At 43.2% G+C, this 18,591-nt stretch overlaps 1 protein-coding gene across 1 annotated transcript in view; it reads right to left on the bottom strand.

Moving 5' to 3' along the window:
- Positions 1-18,591, bottom strand: part of TXNRD3 (thioredoxin reductase 3) — a 30,902-nt gene that overhangs the window by 8,749 nt on the left and 3,562 nt on the right. Inside the window, exons 2-7 of the mRNA XM_006017779.3 lie at positions 9,659-9,719; positions 7,960-8,069; positions 5,795-5,908; positions 4,379-4,451; positions 3,090-3,209; positions 1,412-1,554 (exon numbers count right to left, since the gene is read on the bottom strand). Of these exons, the coding sequence (XP_006017841.1) occupies positions 1,412-1,554; positions 3,090-3,209; positions 4,379-4,451; positions 5,795-5,908; positions 7,960-8,069; positions 9,659-9,719 (621 nt within the window). The remainder of the gene's footprint in view (positions 1-1,411; positions 1,555-3,089; positions 3,210-4,378; positions 4,452-5,794; positions 5,909-7,959; positions 8,070-9,658; positions 9,720-18,591) is intronic.

Below are 18,591 nucleotides of genomic sequence, written 5' to 3'. Positions count from 1 at the left end.
AGGGAAAAACATTTAAAGCCATGTCTGTGGCCAAGTCAACGCTGATTCGGAGAATCGGCGAATCTTCAATTTGGCTGAATACGAATCTGAATTGGGACAGTGATCCGAATCAACAAATCAAATATGGCCCGTTTCATACACCCCTACTAATCAGGCTTTAAATTACTTCCAAAGTCTGACATGGGTAATAGGGGTGTGTGAAACAGGCCATATTTGATTGGGATTCGGCCTGAATCGGGGACAGTGATTCAATTTGTTGAATCGGACCACTGTCCCGATTCGATTCGGCCAAATCCGAATCTGAAGATTTGATGCTGATTCGGAGAATCAGCGACTTGGCCAGACACGGCTGTAAATGTCTTTTCTACATACCTTGAGGTACCAGACACAGCTTATGAATGCTGTGATGTTGGGGTGGATGGAGCATCCCATAGGAGTGTGCGGGTCCGCCCTGCGTGCTCAACAGCAAACCTTGAAGTGGACTGGAAGTGCTTCCGGTCCACTTCTGAGTCTCCCACCTAGCGTGCAGGGGGACCCCCCCAATGCTCCCCTGGCTTGGCGATCGGCCGCGGGGCAGGGGGAATCCGGGTAACCCCCCCAGTCTCAGAAGGCACCAATCGCTGACCCGGGTGGAAGCAGGGGGGTTGGGAGGGCCCTCTGCGCTCTCCGGCAGACCCGGAAGTGGACCAGAAGCGTTTCTGGTCCACTTCTGGGTCTGCTGTCAAGCACACTGGGGAGTCCCCTGTGCCCCAGCATTGCAGCATTCATTAGCTGCCTGCTACCTAGAGGCATGTAGAAAAAAACAAAACAAAAAAAAAAACATTTAAAGCTGTGCCTGTGGCCGAATTTCTCTGTATCGATTTGGAGATTCAATTTGGAGAGATTATAGGGTCCTCTGATTTGATTCAGATTTGACCACTGAATTGGGCCGAATCGAATCAGGGACTGAAGCTTTGCAGAGCCCTAATGGCTAAGCCCTACTCCATTTTGATCCACTGTTGTCTGCACTGAACAGAAATGGTTAACTGTGTCCTTGAAGCTTGCAAAACTCCTTTAGAATTTTGGAACCGACTCATGAAACTGGTACACTCCCTCACTTACGTAATTAAGTTGCAGGTGCCTGCGTAATATCTGTCTAGCCGGTATCAACATACAGGCAGTAGGACAGTTTTAGGTAAACTCACACCTATAACCAACAGATCATCCCTGTATTTTTGCTACTTTCAATTAAGATTTTTTGTTTATACATTAATATTCACACTGGGCTGAGGTCTTTTCTATACTACATTTCAACAAAATAGCTTCAGAAAAATAAGATTTCCCATATACTAACAGATTAGAGAAGGCACAGTAAAGTAAGTTTTTCTCTCTCTCTCGCACACCCACACACACACACACACACACCATATACCTTTACTTTATGTGGTTCAATAAATTCTGCATACGCGTTGAGGTATGTGACAGTTTTCTCTCTTAAAGACACCCTGTAGCCCCAGTTTAGAGAGCCTATATAGTTCTGAATTGCTTCTACCATGGTTTCCCAGTTGTGTTTAACTGAAACAGAAAGAAGAAAACTTTATAGCTTAACAAAAACTAAAGCAGAAGGAGGTTGACTTCAGGGAAGTCAGTAAAATCACATCATTTATCCTAAATAGTTGCTAAGCAGCCATAACTCAAGTTATGGAAACAGAGATTAAGCAATGCCTCATTACATCCAAGCTCCAACACAATAGTAAAATTTCATGTAACAAATTAGTTGTGTCCAGGGTACACAATATTAACATAGAAAAAGTATAAACAGCTTCCCCAATGTGTTACCATTTGTAAAATGATCTGATTTTATATCCATGTCACTGGCTCACTTGTAAGTGAACCCACATGCTACTTCTTGCCTATGAAAACTACTGTGCTCCATCTTCAATTAAAGCTTGTTTTAGGTTAGCAAAATGTTTTCCTAACAAATTTGTGGGGAAGGACAAGACCCTAAAGACCCTGTGGACAACTGCACTCCTCAAGTCAAGTCAAGTCTACATTAAATAAAGGTACTGAACATAGGGGCACCCAATAAAGATTTTTTTTGGATGATACAGAGGGCCAATAATTAAACTAGCTATAAATTGGCCAATACTGATCCAATAGCCGATATGCAGCCCAGCAGTGTGGAGAGCAGTGTCTGGTGGGTAAGTCTGTGGCAAGGCAGGGGCAGATCAAGGCATCTGTGGTGAGGGAGGGGTGGGGCACAGGACAGAGCTACGAGCAGCTTGTCTGGGAGATGTGGGGGGGTGGGGAGGCTGTGCGCACCCTGGGGAAAGCATGGGGGCCATGTGCCCACCCTGGATTTGTGCATGGGGTAAAGACAGGCCGCCCACTGTGGGCTAGGGGGCTATGTCAGCCTCTTCCCAGCAGGAGGATGGGCTAGGGCTGTGCTTGGAGTGTGCAGGGGCAGCAGCAGAGCTGGGAGTGGTGGTCACGGGGAATTTTGGGGTGGCCATAGACCACATTGTAGCCCCCCTCCCAACTCCTCCAACCTGCCCCGAGTGCAGCCCCCTCATTGGGAAGAGGCTGGCACAGCCCCAGCCCTGAGCCTACAGCAGCAGTCCACCCTTGCCCTGCGCACAAATCCAGGGGGTGGGGAAGACATACTCCCCCCACCCCCATTTCAACAGCAGGGTCTGCCTCCACATCACCACCCCTGCTGGACAAGCTGCCTGTGGCTCTGCCCTGTACCCTGCCCAGGCTGGACAGCGCCTGCCCCTACCTCAACCCCACTCCCTCCTTCACTGTGGGGGCCTCGATCTGCACCTTCCATGCCCCTTCCCCCTCAGACTTACTGTCCAGACGCTGCTCTCCAAGCTGCCATTCTTGGCTGTGTGCATGCTGTAGCTGTACATGTACACAGTTTCCATCGGTGACATTATTGGCTACACCAGCAAGAAATGTCTATTGTCAATAATGTCAATTTTCCTTTTGTTGGTGCCAATCCGATATAGATCGGTACACCTCTAACTGAATGTGTATACGTATGCGACCTAAAACAGAAGAGATCTGACCTGTATCCTTCCCCAAAAGTTTTTGGTAGTATTACCAACCTTGCTCATCATACTGCCAGCCAAATTTCCGTGAATCCTTAAGGGCCTGTCCCAAAAGTGCAGCTTGATGCATCAGTTTCTTAGGAATGCAGCCTACGTTGACACAAGTACCACCAAGTCCTGTAATGGAAAAAGCACGTTTGTATAGTACTAGCGTCAACATTGATGTAATCTTTGTACTGTTGCCTTTTTGTGTACTTAGTTTATTCAGCAGCATATCCATTACTGCTACCTTCTACATGCATGTAAAGCGGTGTCAAGGAAATTCCCATTTTACGATGCAGAGTAACTGAAACTTTACACAAACACTTTAATTGCCCATTTACATTAAGTCTGTATTTTACTAATAGCTACATTAGTAAGAAAGTATAAGCTTATAAGACCAAATACACTTCTTATGAAATGTAAGTGTGGATTTTTGTAGTTAGAATAGATTGAACACCTCAGAAATCAAGCAACCAGGGCCTGCAGATTAATTACATCCTGTCTGTTCCATGGAATTCAGAACACAGCTAAATAGCAAAATGGAAACAAAGGCATGCATTCCCATTATGACACACAAGAAATTAACTTATGCTATCTTCAGAGGAAGATACTTTTCCAACTAGTGCTGGCTGTTGGTGGTCAAAAAAGGGATGGCAGCATGTTTTGACCTATCCATTTGGCTGGACATAACCAGGACAAATTGGTTTTGTTATGGAAAGAATGGGTGTGCTGAAAATGTAGAAAAGACACTAATCTATATTATAAAGGCACCTATGATCAAGAAAAAGACACCAGTAAATAAAGCAGTATCAGGGGACCGATTTCTAGAGCCACGGAAGTGTCATCTGACATGCTGTTAACGCAAATGTAAAAGTATGATCTCTTTACATATGCAATTTTGAGTGTCGTGCAAGAGCTTGGCACTGTGCAAAGATGCTATTCACATGAATGAAGCAGAGTCCAATACAGCATTTTCAACTAAGGAGCTTGAATTTGCTTTGTAAGTGTTCATGGAGTGAACTTTAAGCAAGTAAAGTCATTTAACTAACAATTTAAAACGAATATGAAACTCGAGAATAGTTGCTTAAAGTAAGAGATGACAACATTAGTGAAACTCCTGGATGAACAGATTCATCCAGAAGAGCAGGCAAGCCAGAATTTCTTCTGCTGTTAATGTCATAGAACTGTTGGGATTATGTCCCAACACCTAACACACTACAGAAATACAAAGCCACAAGACTCAATGCCAGCACCTAGATCCTTTCACATGCATTCTAATTCGAGGCAGATTATTTGAGCCTTACCCCAGGAGGTACCCGAAGGTGTTGGTACAACATAATCTAGCACCATGACTTTTTTTCCTAAGGTAGCAGCTTCCTGTAAAAAACAAGAAGAAAATAAGTACAAACTAACAAGTTGTACTATTATGACAATGTTCCCCTTGCTTATTGAAGCATGTGCTTCTACAAAATTTGAGCCAATAAACTGCAAAATTTTTGTTGCACAAAAGTAAAGCTCCAACAGGAGAAGAGAATATCTCCATCCAGCCTAAGCAACAGTGCCTGGGCCAGCAGCCTCTCCTGGAAGATGTGAGTTAATCCAGGTATTTTACTTCCTGTTTGGGTGCTCCAATTACTAAACCAATCCATAGAAGGCAGGTACTATCATAACTGCATCCTCCTCATGGCCAGCTCCTCAAAAGAACAGAATAAACCTTGTTCATTTTTTGAGAGGATAGTTGTAGGCACCCAACTTCTGGGGAAGATTACAGGCTCTGAATCCGAAATGGATAAATCCACCTCAGCTCTAGAGGAGGTGAGAGAGTTCAGATGTATTCCTCTGCTTAGCTTTCCTATTGGGGTGCTCTAGGGAGCTCCTTGTCCAGTACCTGGATCTTCTGGATTGCCACCTTCAGATTGACAAGCTCCCTTACATATTCCATAGGGAAGCAAGGCAATTAATATATGGGTTTGGATTCAATTTTGGGGGTAGGCACCCAAGTTTTTATTGGATTCAGGCCCAACTGACTATATATATGCCTGACCAACATCTAGCTCATACCTTTGAACTATGATCATCTGATTAAGTGAATACTCCATGGCTACTGGACCACTGTTTAGTCACTGTTTACAAATGCTTAAATAAACTGAATGGGCAATTAAAAAAAAAAAAGCAGTAAACTGGATGCATCTACACATACGCTTTACTGCGGGGTTGGCTAATTAGTTCTGCAGTAAAGCATCACTGTCTACATGTGTGCCCATATTAGGGCATCAGTAAATTAAGTAACTAACTAACTGCATCACAGGATAGTACTTTTCAGGACAAGCGCTATCCTACAGCACAGTAATTTACACTGCTGCAATGCACATGTAGGTGGTGATTGGGGCTGGCTGGGACACAAGGCTGCTACAGTGCAGGGGCTGCCTGCTGGCTAGTCCTGCACTGTAGCACCCTCATGCCCTAGCCAGCTCTTCTGCCACCACCTGGAGCCCAGGGCTGATCTGCCCTGGCTCAGACTGCTGCAATCCCATGTGCACATGTAAATGCTGTGCCCAGGAGCAGCTGACTCCAGTACAAACTGAACCAGAGTTTATTGCATCCAATTAACTGCTCATGTAGAGGCACCCGTTGTTAACATTAATGTAACTGATGCAGCTCTCAAGAGTTGCAGAACTTTTAATCTGGAGTGCCGGTCAGAGTGCAAACTTATGACATACCTTTGAACAAGCAAGTCCACCAGAGCCACCACCAATAACAATGAGATCATAATCATATGGCTTTACATCCGTTCCAGACCCGAGAAGCTTCTGCAGCGAGCCGTTCTGGTAAGCCTGCAACAGCCATATTAATTAATCAAAGAACTGTACGTACATAAGTGACAGAGCAACATAATTTATGACCTTGACCATACTCGGATATTTCCATTATTTTTGGATTAATAATTAAGAATCTGTTACCTAGCTAATATTTTTAAGCTTGAGAAACAAACAGAGCCATACTAATCTAATAGACAAGGTTCATAATTTCAGAAGAGATTCAATAACTTAATTATTTTCTGTTCTTAAAATAGTGTCATGTCACACAGCAAGAGATTCATACAAAAAGAAGGAAGAGAAAGGACCACTGATGCAAATAACCCCTTTATGATAGCCTAAATTATAAAAAAAGCTATAAAAGCAGCATTACGAAAGGCTGTAGAACAAGGGCTCTCAGCCTTTTTAGGCTCAAAGCACCACTCCATAACTTGTCTGAATTTCATGACACCCAAATTAAGGACAAGTAATCTAACACACCAAACATCTGACCATTTCAGACTTTATTACCATCTGTGACAACAACTGGATGCAGAATAAAGAGGGCTGATACCACTTAAAAAGGAAGTATCCCTAGTCCTGAACCCAGGGGTAACATCCCAGAGGCATAGCCAGCTTATTTTTGTGCCTTGTTCAGGTGATGGGAAGGGGATTTTGCCAAGTGTAGAAGAACAGGGCTGGGGGCTGTATTCTTAACTATTACTATCACTATGCACTGTCCAAGTCTTACCTGCCACAGCACACACTCATCCAGGGGCTGTAGGCTCCCTGCCTCACTCTTACTCACCCACTCACCCTGTATCGCATTGAACCTCTCAGAGCTGTCACTGATCTGAATGTAGATCAGGGCTGCAAAAGCCTTAATTTGGCTTTGAAAGGGTTAACAAAGCAGCTGCACAGCAGAGGGGAGAAAGGAAGAGGCTGCTAGGGGAATCCTGCCTTGAAGCCAAGAGCTTCCCAGTGAGACAGTGCTGAGCACAGCCCCTTGTCATCACTTCAGTAGTCCCCTACTTTTTTTTTTTAAAAAAAAATGCCTGGGGCTTGTACTTGGGTTATCCACACCTCCTTATGCTGCTGTGGCATCCAGGCAGACCCCACTACCTTTTACAGTTCCCAACAAGCAACCACTGCTGTTGCCTTATTTGGTGCACATTATCCTGAGTTGAGGGGGAGGGGAAGTGTGGGGTAGGGCACAGCAAAGCCATGGCCTTCTCTCCATACAAGGAAGAAAAAAAAAAAAAAATCTAGGCTGATACTAGTTAGGGGATGAACATTTAGTGCAGTGGTTTTCAACTACTGTCTTGCCAGACTGCACCAGCTATCCTGCCCAGCTGTTTCCAGGAGGGGCCTGAAAGAGACAGCAACAGAAGGAGGCACTCCTGCCTGCGTTAGGCTTATCCAGACCCACCTCTGCAGGTGCCTCCTGGAAACAGGTGTTCAGGGCAGTGGCCCTGGCATTGTGGTACCCCTCAGAGGGTCTTGTGGCCCTAGTTAAGAACTAGGACTGTGCAAAGCTTCAGGTGGCGATTCAATTTGAAGGAGATTCAGCCCGATTTGGTGGCTGAATCCCCAAATCTGAATCAAATCAGGGAAACAAGTAAAAGGTCCGAGTTGATTCGAAGCTCTCCGAATTTTTGCCACCCACGCAGAATGGGGCAGTGGGGGGGGGGGGGGGGGGGAGCAGCAGCAGGCCTCCCCCCCAAGTGCTGGGAGCTAGGGCAGCAGACGAATCTCTGAATCAGATTTGGCCGAATCGATTCGGAACAGTGATTCGAATCATTGAATCGAATCACTGTCCCCCAAATCCAAAGCGAACACTAGCCGCTTAGCACAGGCCTATTAAGAAGTTAAGGATGCTAAATACTAGATTATTGTATTCAGCTTCCTTCATGAATTTATGGGAAAGATCAAGTATTCACTTGGGACTGGCATAAAAAGTGTGCTAAACTGAACTAATTCACCAAAGCATCATGCAAATAGTGGCTGCAAGAGAAATAAGCGACAAGACTGAATTAAAACAGAAGAACTGTGTAGGATGATTTTGTTTCAAAACTCAGAGTAGAAGTTACCTGAAGAGTTGCATCGCATCCACCTACATGTGTCCCGTTCACAAATACATTGGGCACAGTCCTTTGGTTAGTCATCTCCATTAACACTTGCTGAATACTTGGTCCATCATCTGAGGATAATACACAAAATATGTTCTAGAACAGTACTAAAAAGAAGGAGTCCTGCCTAAAATGCCTAAGAGAGAAAACTGAAGTGATTTCTGAACAAGCTACAAAACAGTAGAGGCTTTCCATGAAAATCCACACATTTGAGACAGGGCAAATTTGTGGTCAGCATTTTCCAAAACATAAGTTTTCAAAGACTATACTACCCACAGATGCATACTTCAGATTTAAAAAAGGGATGAACTGGTGCTTCACAAGCCTAAAAGCATTCAGTTTTCCGAGTGGATTTTAAGGTGTTCAGTTTAACCTATAAGCCATACATTATCTCAGAGCCTGAGCATACTGCTGGGCTATGGCTGAAAATTGCTCTAACCCATCTATTGTACATATGTCCAGGCCTGGGCATGCACAGAGTAGGGTAGGCTGACCTAGAAACAGTTTAGCCAAAGGATATGTTTAGAGAGGAAGACTTAAGGCATGCTACTTAGCTGACCTTACTGGATTTTTGAAGAACATAAATGTTATTTCAGGGGTTATTTTAGGAGGGTGCACCAAAATTTTGAATTACTTATAACTGCCTCTGTCATTTTAACTATTACATCACTATGTACTGTCAAGATAAGCTAGAGAGAGCCAGGAAGGTACCCAACTATGGTCTAGCACAAGTGCAGGTAATACAAGGAGGACTGCTCATAACATTCAAGGAACAATTTTCCTAGGGGTTAGCCCTTGTCTACTGAGTGCCAATACTTACAAAACTGCAAATTAAATACACCTTTAATTGTCAAGACAGACTCAGAAAAACGTGATTCATGTACTACTATTCCCTTTGTCTAGCTCTGATCTGTTTATTTGGACCACACCATTTATGAAGAAGATACTGAAGCGAGACCAGAAATTTCAGAATAAGTCAAGGAATTAGAGCGTACTCTTTCAGTCTGTTCAATACAGTAGTTTCAGAAGGTTTATAAAAGTAGCATAACATTTTGCTCATTAAAATATAACCTAGAAAGTTTCAAAAAAAATTTGGGATGAATCAGCAACCTTTACAATTCATCGATTGTCAACCCTTACGATTTCAGTAAACCCTTACGTGTTCCAAGTCTACTTCAGTTTCTAAAAATGTATTACAAGCACAGAAGTCCAGGCTTTTAACAAAAACAGCACTGGCCACAGAGCAAGTACTGGAATTTAGTCTTCTTGCCAGTGACTCAACAACTCTCCCTGAAGGTCACTTCCGTATCAAGTCAAACATTAACAATTCAGCTGGCAATACAAAACAGCAACTGTTAGGGGAAAGATACTACAGGGCTTTTCCTGGGAGAAAAAACTTCAAAGCAAGCAGTGGGTAATTTTTCATACCTCTGTCAGCCAAGCTTCTCTTTTCCATTTCACATGTCAGGGTTGCTGACTTAAAGGTGTGCCCCAGGCTATAGGGCTTTATATAATGAATTTTAATTATATAGAGACATCACTCATGACAGAATGTTGTAATATTCTCTGGTTCTCACAAAAAAAAGTTACAGAAACAATGACTAAAGCTGGATGAATATTACAGCCAGCTTCTCAATGCATCTACTGTACATTTACTTACCAATTACATCAAGTTCCAAGGCATAATACTCTAGTCCCATAGAACGGAAAAGTTCTTTCACCTGTAAAAGAAACAACAGTGGCATGTGCACTTGAGCTCTGATTTTCTGGGCACAAGACTATATACACTATTTACAAAAGTTAAATATCTTGTATATAGATGTCATTTGGGCCCAAATTCTGCTGCTAGACATGCTTAAATGGGTAAATTCCTTTTAAAGAAATAATAATAATAAAATCACCGGACCAGGGTGAATAAAAAAAAAAAAATCAATTTAAAGATTAAAAATTGTATTTTTTATTTAAATCAGATTTTTTAAATGTAATTGTATTTTTTTTTGTTAAGATACTTTAAAAAAATAGTTTTAATCTGTGTTAAAGCTCAAAGATATCATGGAATAGGGATTGTATCTTCTAATTATATACCAAGACAATATATTCATGCAACCTTGTTAGAAGTTTTATGAATAGGTCACAGCAGGCCATGGACTATATTAGGAGACCCAATCTTATGCAGTTCCTAGAGGCTTCTCTATAGATTAGTAAAGATTAAAGAAAAGCAATCTACCCAATGGGACTCAGTGCTCAGTCGAGAAGATCCCATTAAGCTTCTCTGTGATGCTTAGTTTCAGCTCTCAAATTGAATTTGTCTCCAGAGATCACAGGCAGACAAGGTTTTTTGGGCAGATGTGATACCTTTTTATTAGACCAACTAAATAGTTGGAAAAATTGTTCTTTGCAAACTTTTGGCCACAAACACCCTTCTTCAGGCATAGGGAGAGCTTGTCATCTCCAGAGATAACATCTCCTTGTATATGGGGGACAAGAGATAAGAGGCCCAATACCTAGGGGTGTGTGAAACGGGCCCCATTTGATTTGGAGATAGCCCGAACCAGGAGCAGTGATTTGATTTGTTTATTCGGATCACTGTCTCCGATTCGGCAAATCCGAATCTGAAGATGCTGATTCGTAGCATGATTCAATGCTGATTCAGAGAGTCAGCGATTTGGACACAAACACAGCTTAAAAAGTTTTTTCTATGTACCTTGAAGTAGTAGGCGCAGCTTGTGATCGCCGTAATGCTGGGGTGCATAGAGTGTCCCACAGGAGTGGGACCCCGCCCCCCTCCCAGGCTTGGCAGTGAACCTGGAAATGGACTGGAAGTTCTTCTAGTCCACTTCTGGGTCTGCTGCTAAGGGCGCTGGGGAGCTCCCCCATGCTCCCCTGCATCGCAGCACTCATGAGCCCCAGCTCCCTAGAGGTATGTAGAAAAAACCCATTTAAAGCCGTATCTATGTCCAAATCTTTCCGAATCAACTTGGAGGGTTCCGATTCGACTGGGAGAGATTAAAGGGTCCTCCGATTTGATTTGGATTCAGAGATCCGGTCATTGAATCAGGTCAAACTGAAATCAGGGACCAAAGCTTTGCACAGACTTACTGATTACCCACCCATCCACCCTATTGTCTGTCAGTTTGTGTACACACAGTTAAACCTTTAAATTTCTCTAAAAGTGCAAAGTTTCAAGAAATGCAATTAATAAAAGGATATCCAGCAACAAGAATGCACAGAACAATGATTAAATCAAGACTTCCTGACCAGTGGTTTAAATCATCATTTAAAACTGATTTTACAGTATTTAAATAAAATCCACCCCTGCACTGGACTCAATGAAAATGCAAAATTTTCACTTCAAACAGGTTTCTAGAAGCAGACTGTTATCCATTCTGCATGCCAGTACAGTAATCAATCACACCTCCCATGCTGCTTCTGAAGAAGATGGATTAACTTGGTGTCTTTATAAAAGATGATCAGCAGCAGGCTGCCTTTCTACCCCCTGCATATATCAAGAGCAACCAGAGTGGGACTTGAGATGAACTGCATTAGGGAGCCAACATACTGGGCGAGACTTCAGAAAGAGACAGACAGAAAGCAGGAAGAAGAAATAATTTGATTTTGTTAGGGAAGCTATTAAACAGCAAATTGAAAATTATCCCCGTCCTCCCCCTACTTTGTACGCCTAGGAAATAGGGCTGTGTGAAACAGCACCATTTCGTTTCGCCTCGAGTTTCGACGGAACAGTGTTTTGTATTGAATTTAATTTCGAGTTGAAACAGCCATTCTGTTTCACTGGGGATGGGAAGGCAGCCCAGCTGGGCTGCTTCCTCACCCCCCCACACTAGATCGGCGCAATCTAGCGTGGGGGACCAGGAAGCAGCCCAGGTGGGCTACCTCACTGCCCCCTACCAGATCTTGCGCTGGGGATGGGAAGTCAGCTCAGCTGGACTGACTGCCCATTCCCAGTCTATGGTCAAAACGTTTCGACCAGCCTTGTTTTGTTTCGAGGCTATTTCAACGGCCTGTTTCATTCCGATTTTGCTGTTTCAACCTCGAAATTGGTCAAAACAGTGTTGAAATTTCGCATCCCCCTACTAGGAAATTACCTGATCCAAAGTTAACCCACCTACTGCACTGACAACATCTTCAGCCCAAAACTACTCTAAGCTCACACCAAAGTTACTAGGAAGACACTGAATTTTAGCCATTTTTAAATAAATGAAATCTTTATAAATTTTACAAGGAGGAAGCAAGTTTTACTACCTGAAGCCTGAGACCCTGCTCCTGCCTTTGTTGGAGGTAATTTGCATTATCACAGGGCCCACAAATGCCTCACCACAAAAGAAATTCCTGCTCAGAAGAGCCTCCCATCTTTTTACTTTTCTGTGAAATATGCAACATCATAACCAGAAGGAAATACGACTGCATCCTGCTTACCACCAAACAACTGTGAGGTAAACTACCGTTTCCAACTTCTCTCTGAGCCTAATTTGCATATAATGAACTGCTCCAAACAGGAGCTTTTACCACACCTTTAACTCCTTTGAAATATGAACTTTCATAATCTTTTCTCCCATGCCTGAAGAAGGGTGCTTCGGCCCAAAAGCTTGCAAATAATAACACTCATTTGCCAAAGTCTAGTTGCTCTAATAAAAGATATCACCTCTACCACAAGTTCTGAACAATTTTAATAAAATGTTCAAGATGCTTTGATTAGCTGCACATTACTGTAAACAGGATGAATAGTCACTTTATGACAAGTTTGCTGTTAGTGATGTTTGCATCAGGTTTTAAAAACTTGTTGTAACACAACGTATGTTTAGTGGTGGCAACTAGCTAAGAGCAACTTTAAAAAGTCCATTCATAAAGTTCATTGTAAAAGGGTAGCCAGCTGCTACTGCAGAACAGCCTGCAGTGTGTCACAGACTGAGCTTATTTGCTGGCAACAGATGGGATATTTTGTCTGCGCTTGTGGAAGACAGTAATTCTTCCTTCTACAGCTGTTTCTAGTCCAAGCAAAGCAGTTATACGTAGGGACCTACCAAATTCTTCCTTCCCCTCACCAAACAGTGAGGGGCTGGAAGACATGACTTATGGAGAAAAGCTGAGGGAACTGGCCTTATTTAGCCTGGAGAAGATAAGACTGAGAGGGGACTTAATAGCAGCCTTCAACTCCCTGAAGCGGGGTTCGAAAGAGGATGGAGCTGGACTGTTCTCAGTGGTGGTAGATGACAGAACAAGGAGCAAAGGTCTCAAGCTGCAGCAAGGGAAGTATAGGTTAGTTATCAGGAAGAACTTTCTCACTAGGAGGGTAGTAAAACACTGGAACAGGTTACCCAGAGAAGTGGTGAACTCTCCAGCCTTGAAGGTTTTTAAGACCTGGCTAGACAAAGCCTTGGCTGGGATGATCTAGTTGGGGCTGGTCCTGTTTTGGGCAGGTGGTTGGACTAGATGTGACCTCCCAAGGTCCCTTCCAACCCTAACTTTCTATGAAATTCACAATTTCACAGATTCTGGGAAATCCAATGTTGCCTGCAAAATCTGCAGCGGAGGCAGAACATGGAAGAGTGCTGTCTCCTCGGAGGGAGCCAGCAATCCTCAGTGCGCTGCAGCAGCCTGGCAGGGCTGGGAAGGGGAAAGGGGCAGCTACCAACTCCACGGGTTACAGGCAAGAAGACTGCTGTCCCTGCCCCTCCTCTCTGATCCACTGCAAGGGCTGCCTGGCAGGTGTCCTTGGCCCTCTCCACCAACTGGTGGCAAGGGGCAGGGCTGCATGACAGACCACTCTCGCAGCCAATCAGTAGAGGTGAGGGGCATGGCCACTGGAGACCCTCAGCCAATTAGAGACATGAGAGGGGTGCACAGGGGCCCCTTGTCTGGGAGGCACTGGGGGGGGGGTCACCGTGTTCCACCTGTGAAATACCTGCCTAGGCCCAGGCCTGCACTCACATTCTCCCTGTGAAATCAGGGTGCAGCCCCTTCAAATTAGGCATGTCCTTAGGTGTAGGTAAGGATCCAGATTTTAGTCATCTCCTCAAAATTATCTTCCCACAAGGAGTTAAATTTGAAAATAGCAGCCATGGGCTGTAGGAGTGCTGCTAGCAAGTTAAACGGCAGACGGCCAAAATTTCAGTGTCATCATCAGTGATACTGGTTCCCCCCGATTTAAAAAAAAAAAAAAAAAAATCCATATTCTCTGATTAAAAACATGGATGTTGCAGGGGTTTAAGTGAAATGCCACACTTCAAAGGAGAAAATCTGCATCTTCCTGCAACAAATGGAAAACTTGGATCCCTGGTCATCTTTAGCTTCACAAAAGGCTACTATGCAGTCTGTAAATCCTTCTGCTAAAACAGCCCCCACCACAAGTAACAAAGTGAGTCCCTGGAGTTACCAGTGGCCCATAACTACCTTTAGAAAATGCTCAGCAAGAGTTTAAAGTGTTATATAAAATTTTACATTTGCATATTAGACTTATATAATACATTACTTCAAAAAGAAGTTAACTACACACTATCAGACTGTTCAGACTTAGAGTACATTTTGTTCTTTATCTTAAAAAACTTTAACCTATCCACTAATATTTCTCCAAAGAAACTTGAAATTGTTACCACTATATTTTGTGGTTTAAGCTTGATTAAACAAATTGGTGAGTCAGGTAACCTAATGAAAAAGCAAAAAGGAAACAAAGGATAGAGATTCAGCAACATGAGCTGGAAATGACTACTATAATCTCACTTCCATACGTCTATGGAAAACTAATCCACTTGTAGCAGACAATATGAGAGATTTTGAGTACAGAAAGACTGAGTCAGCAGATTGAGGATTACAGTCTATACACATTTAGAAACAATGCAGGTGCTGTTATTGTGCTCAAGGAAATGAAGTATCTTGGCCTCATCCAGGAGTTTAGAACCTACCTTTTTAAAAAATAATCTCTACAACAAAATGTAAATCTTTAGATTTTTAAGAGGTCAGCCGTAATGCCTGGGTGAAACTATTACTTGACGATAACTGTAGTTAAGATCATCATGGGGACCTAGAAAAAAAGAAAACTTCCTAATGATATTTTACGAAAACTTCATTCCTTTAATTTTATAATTGGAGAAATTATAGAGTTTACGGAGCTGGAACTGGTGTATTACTACTGTTCTGCTTTCGTTATCAGAATTTACCAGGCAAATCTTTGTAATGTCGCTACATCATGTTAGACAACTGATAACTATTGCAAATAAAAAGTTAAATATTTCAGTTAGCCAAGCTGATAATAGTTGGCTACTGTCCTCAACCATTAAAAAGATTTTTATTTGGGCAAAACAAATGGTGTGAACTAAGCAGTTTTAAAAAATATATTTATTATATAAAATAAATAAATAAAATTATTTTTTTAAGTAGTTTTTTTTTTTTTTTTTTACAACTACATACATACAATAAGAAAATCCCATTTACAAGAAGCTCAACAGAGCACCTGCCACAGGATTCTAAATAAATCTGGAACATTAACCAAGAGACCACAGATTTGACCAGACAAGTTTAAGTAGCAACAGCAAGAGAACTTGATATCTTACAAGGACATTAGGGGGTCAGGAACCTCTTCCATGCCCTTTCAGCAATCATAATGACACTGGTCTTTCTGCAATGAAAAGTGGCTGATGGATCTGAACTGTCAATGCAGGCACCAATTTTAACACCAATGCCTAGTGGACAGCAGGAACAAACTGTGGGATTCTTGGATGGCAGCCCTTTCCTTAGTAAGCATTCCCATAGGCTGGTATGGAGCCAAAGGGCTTCCTCCGTGCCCCGAATTGCAGTGCTGATCTTACAAGACGTCATCTTCTCTTCCTCCTTCTCAACAGTCATACCTACTAGTTAGGAAGATTAGCACAGTGACAAACTACTGTTCTTTCAGAAAGCAGATACCCTGATCTCCCCCCTGCCCCAACAAATGTTTGAACAACCTGCTGGGAAAAATTAAAGCATGACTGAAGTATCGCTGGCTGAAGCACAATCTAGGTAAGCAGGTAGAAGCAAAGACTATATCTGCTCTTCGGGGTTTCCACGGAGCTACCTGTAAGCTAGGGTGCACCCTGATCCAACAATAGTTGGAGCTCCAACACTACAGTGACAATCCTAAGGATCGTTTTCCCCCTTGGCTCCTTTACATATGGTGACTTTTTTTTCTTGTTTTTTGAAGGACCTACATCTTTCTGAAATTTGCATTCACATTCACTCTAGTCATATTAATCATTCCAAACCTGTTCAGCTACATGAAACTCCACGGGGTGAGGTTAGCTAATATATCATGTCCCGTGTTTGCCGTTTCATAAGGCAATGACTATTCTGTAACAATTCAAAAACGCAGCTGACCTGGCAGCTCATCATTATTCTACATAGATTCATAATTTACTAGCTAAGGGCTTTTCAAAAGACTAGTACAGTTGGCAGATCATGTGCATTTGTGACTATCTATACATCAAGTCAACATTCAAATGCTTGCCTTGTGTATTTTTAATCTCATCCAACATCAGTTTCTTTATGCTGGCAACAATTGATATGGACAAGTTATTCCTGATTGAAATTACTGGCAAGAAGAATCAAACTCTAACAAGTTTACTTGTCCAATATTGCCTTGCTAAGGAAGCTTTCACTCAACAAGCAAACTACCATCACAAAAAGAAGGACTTTTGAGTTATATCAGTGGAGGGCCTGAAAGAACAAATCCAAATGAGGTATTCATTTAAATGCCTGACTCGGTCTCCATTTGCTGTTTACTTTGCTTTTCAGTACAAGTTCTCCATGCAGATCAAGTATTCAGTCTGGCATGGCCAAACCCAGCTGGACAACGTTCAGCTTACATGAAGTTTCGAAACACAAATGAAAAGCAACTCTTTCAGCTTTTTGCTTCTCCACCCTCACCTGCAGATATTTATTTTGGTCTTTTAGGACAGTGGTCAGCAACCTTTTCAAGCGGCAAGCTGGAAGGATACGGCTCCAGTCTGATGTGGGCTGGGTGACTTGTGGCCTGTCAGTGGCAGAAGGCTTTTGGAAGCTGTATGCACATTGCTGTCACTTCCGTACCACAGCTAAGGGGGTGGGAGAGGGAAATAGAAGCAGCATGGATGCAACTTCCTGTTGTGCTTGGCCCCAGAGCAGCTCATAGCTGGAAGTTACCAGGCTATGGCACAGCTTCTTGCTGTTTAGCCTTGGTGCAGACATAAGCAAAGCCCTCAGGCTCTGCAGAATAAGGCCATATTTTGCCAACCTCTCTTACAGCATGGGACTAAGTTTGAGAGAGTGCTTCACTTCCCCAAGGATGGACACTTGTATTCTTCAGATGAGAGCTAATGTTTAGTCATTAAGACAGGGATGGGCAAAATGGTGGATCTGGCTGGAGGACAGACTCCATTTCCCAGCAGCCCATGCCTGTGTTGCTGTGGCTGGTTTCTATGGAGACACCAGCAGCAGCGGTACCATAACAGCATGGGGCCAGGGCTTCCATGAAGACTGGCCCCAGCAGCTCTGACAGGGCATGTGGCTGGTTAAGGAGCTGCTCCAGGCCAGGGCTAGGATCCTGCAGCGGTGACAGTGTGGTGTGCAGCAGGGGGAAAGCCACAATCTGCTGCCTGAATGCCCCTGCCCGGGGTGTGCAGGCAGCAGATCATGGCTTTGCCCCAGCCAGACCATGCTATCACAACTGCAAGATCCCAGCCCTAGAGCAGCTCCCTGCCCAGCTCCGCACCCTGCCAGTGGTGCTGGGGTCGGTCTGCATGGAAACCTTGGCCCTGCACTGTCGCATGGAAACCAGCTGCAATGGGAAATGCGAGTCTGCTGCGGGCCCGATCCAGGCTGTGGGCTGACTTTGCCTGCCCCTTGATTAAGACATTGAATTCCTCAGATGAACGGCACTACTGAAGAGCCAAGTACCCAAGTTAATTCTAGGTAATTAATTCATATAGAAGGTAGATGGTCTCATTGTTCAGCCTACCATATTTAGCATGGCTTAGATACGTCCCATGTTTATAAGGCAATTGCTATTCCATAATGCACTGAACAGGCACCTTCACTGACCTACCCATAATGGCACAGCGGTTTCAAGAGCTTTTTATATACTGTCAGGCCAGGGAAACAATCTCTACTAATGTACTGAATGTTTGCATCTTACTTCATAGTTTTACAATTTAATTGATTCATGCTGCTTTTTTTTTTTTTTTTTTTTTTTTGGATACAACAGGCCCTCCTAGAACTACTCAATCCTTCTTCAGTCTCCTCTGTCCTGAACAGCTGAGTCATGTCTTCCTATTATGTTATCATTTCCTCCAGGCTGAAAGTCACTGTGCCAAGCACTGCACAGTAACACCACAACCAGGTTCTCTCCATGTGAAATGTTATCCTCCCCCTTAGTCTTTTATGCAACTCAAACTAACCAAACAATGGAGGATCACGGAGCAACTGCTGAAAAATGTGTCTCTACATCTCTGAAGTGGTATTGTGATATTCTTCATCCTCGTTTTTTGAATTTTCAGCTCTGGGGCCGTCTGTCCAACACCATCCTTTTTGTTACCATAGAATAATTTCCCCCTGTCACCAATTTTTTTA

This window comes from Alligator sinensis, unplaced genomic scaffold (genome assembly GCF_000455745.1).
Source record: "Alligator sinensis unplaced genomic scaffold, ASM45574v1 scaffold839_1, whole genome shotgun sequence".
Taxonomy (NCBI): domain Eukaryota; kingdom Metazoa; phylum Chordata; order Crocodylia; family Alligatoridae; genus Alligator; species Alligator sinensis.
The sequence above is the reverse complement of the archived record's forward strand: the minus strand, read 5'-3'. Positions and strand labels throughout refer to the sequence as shown.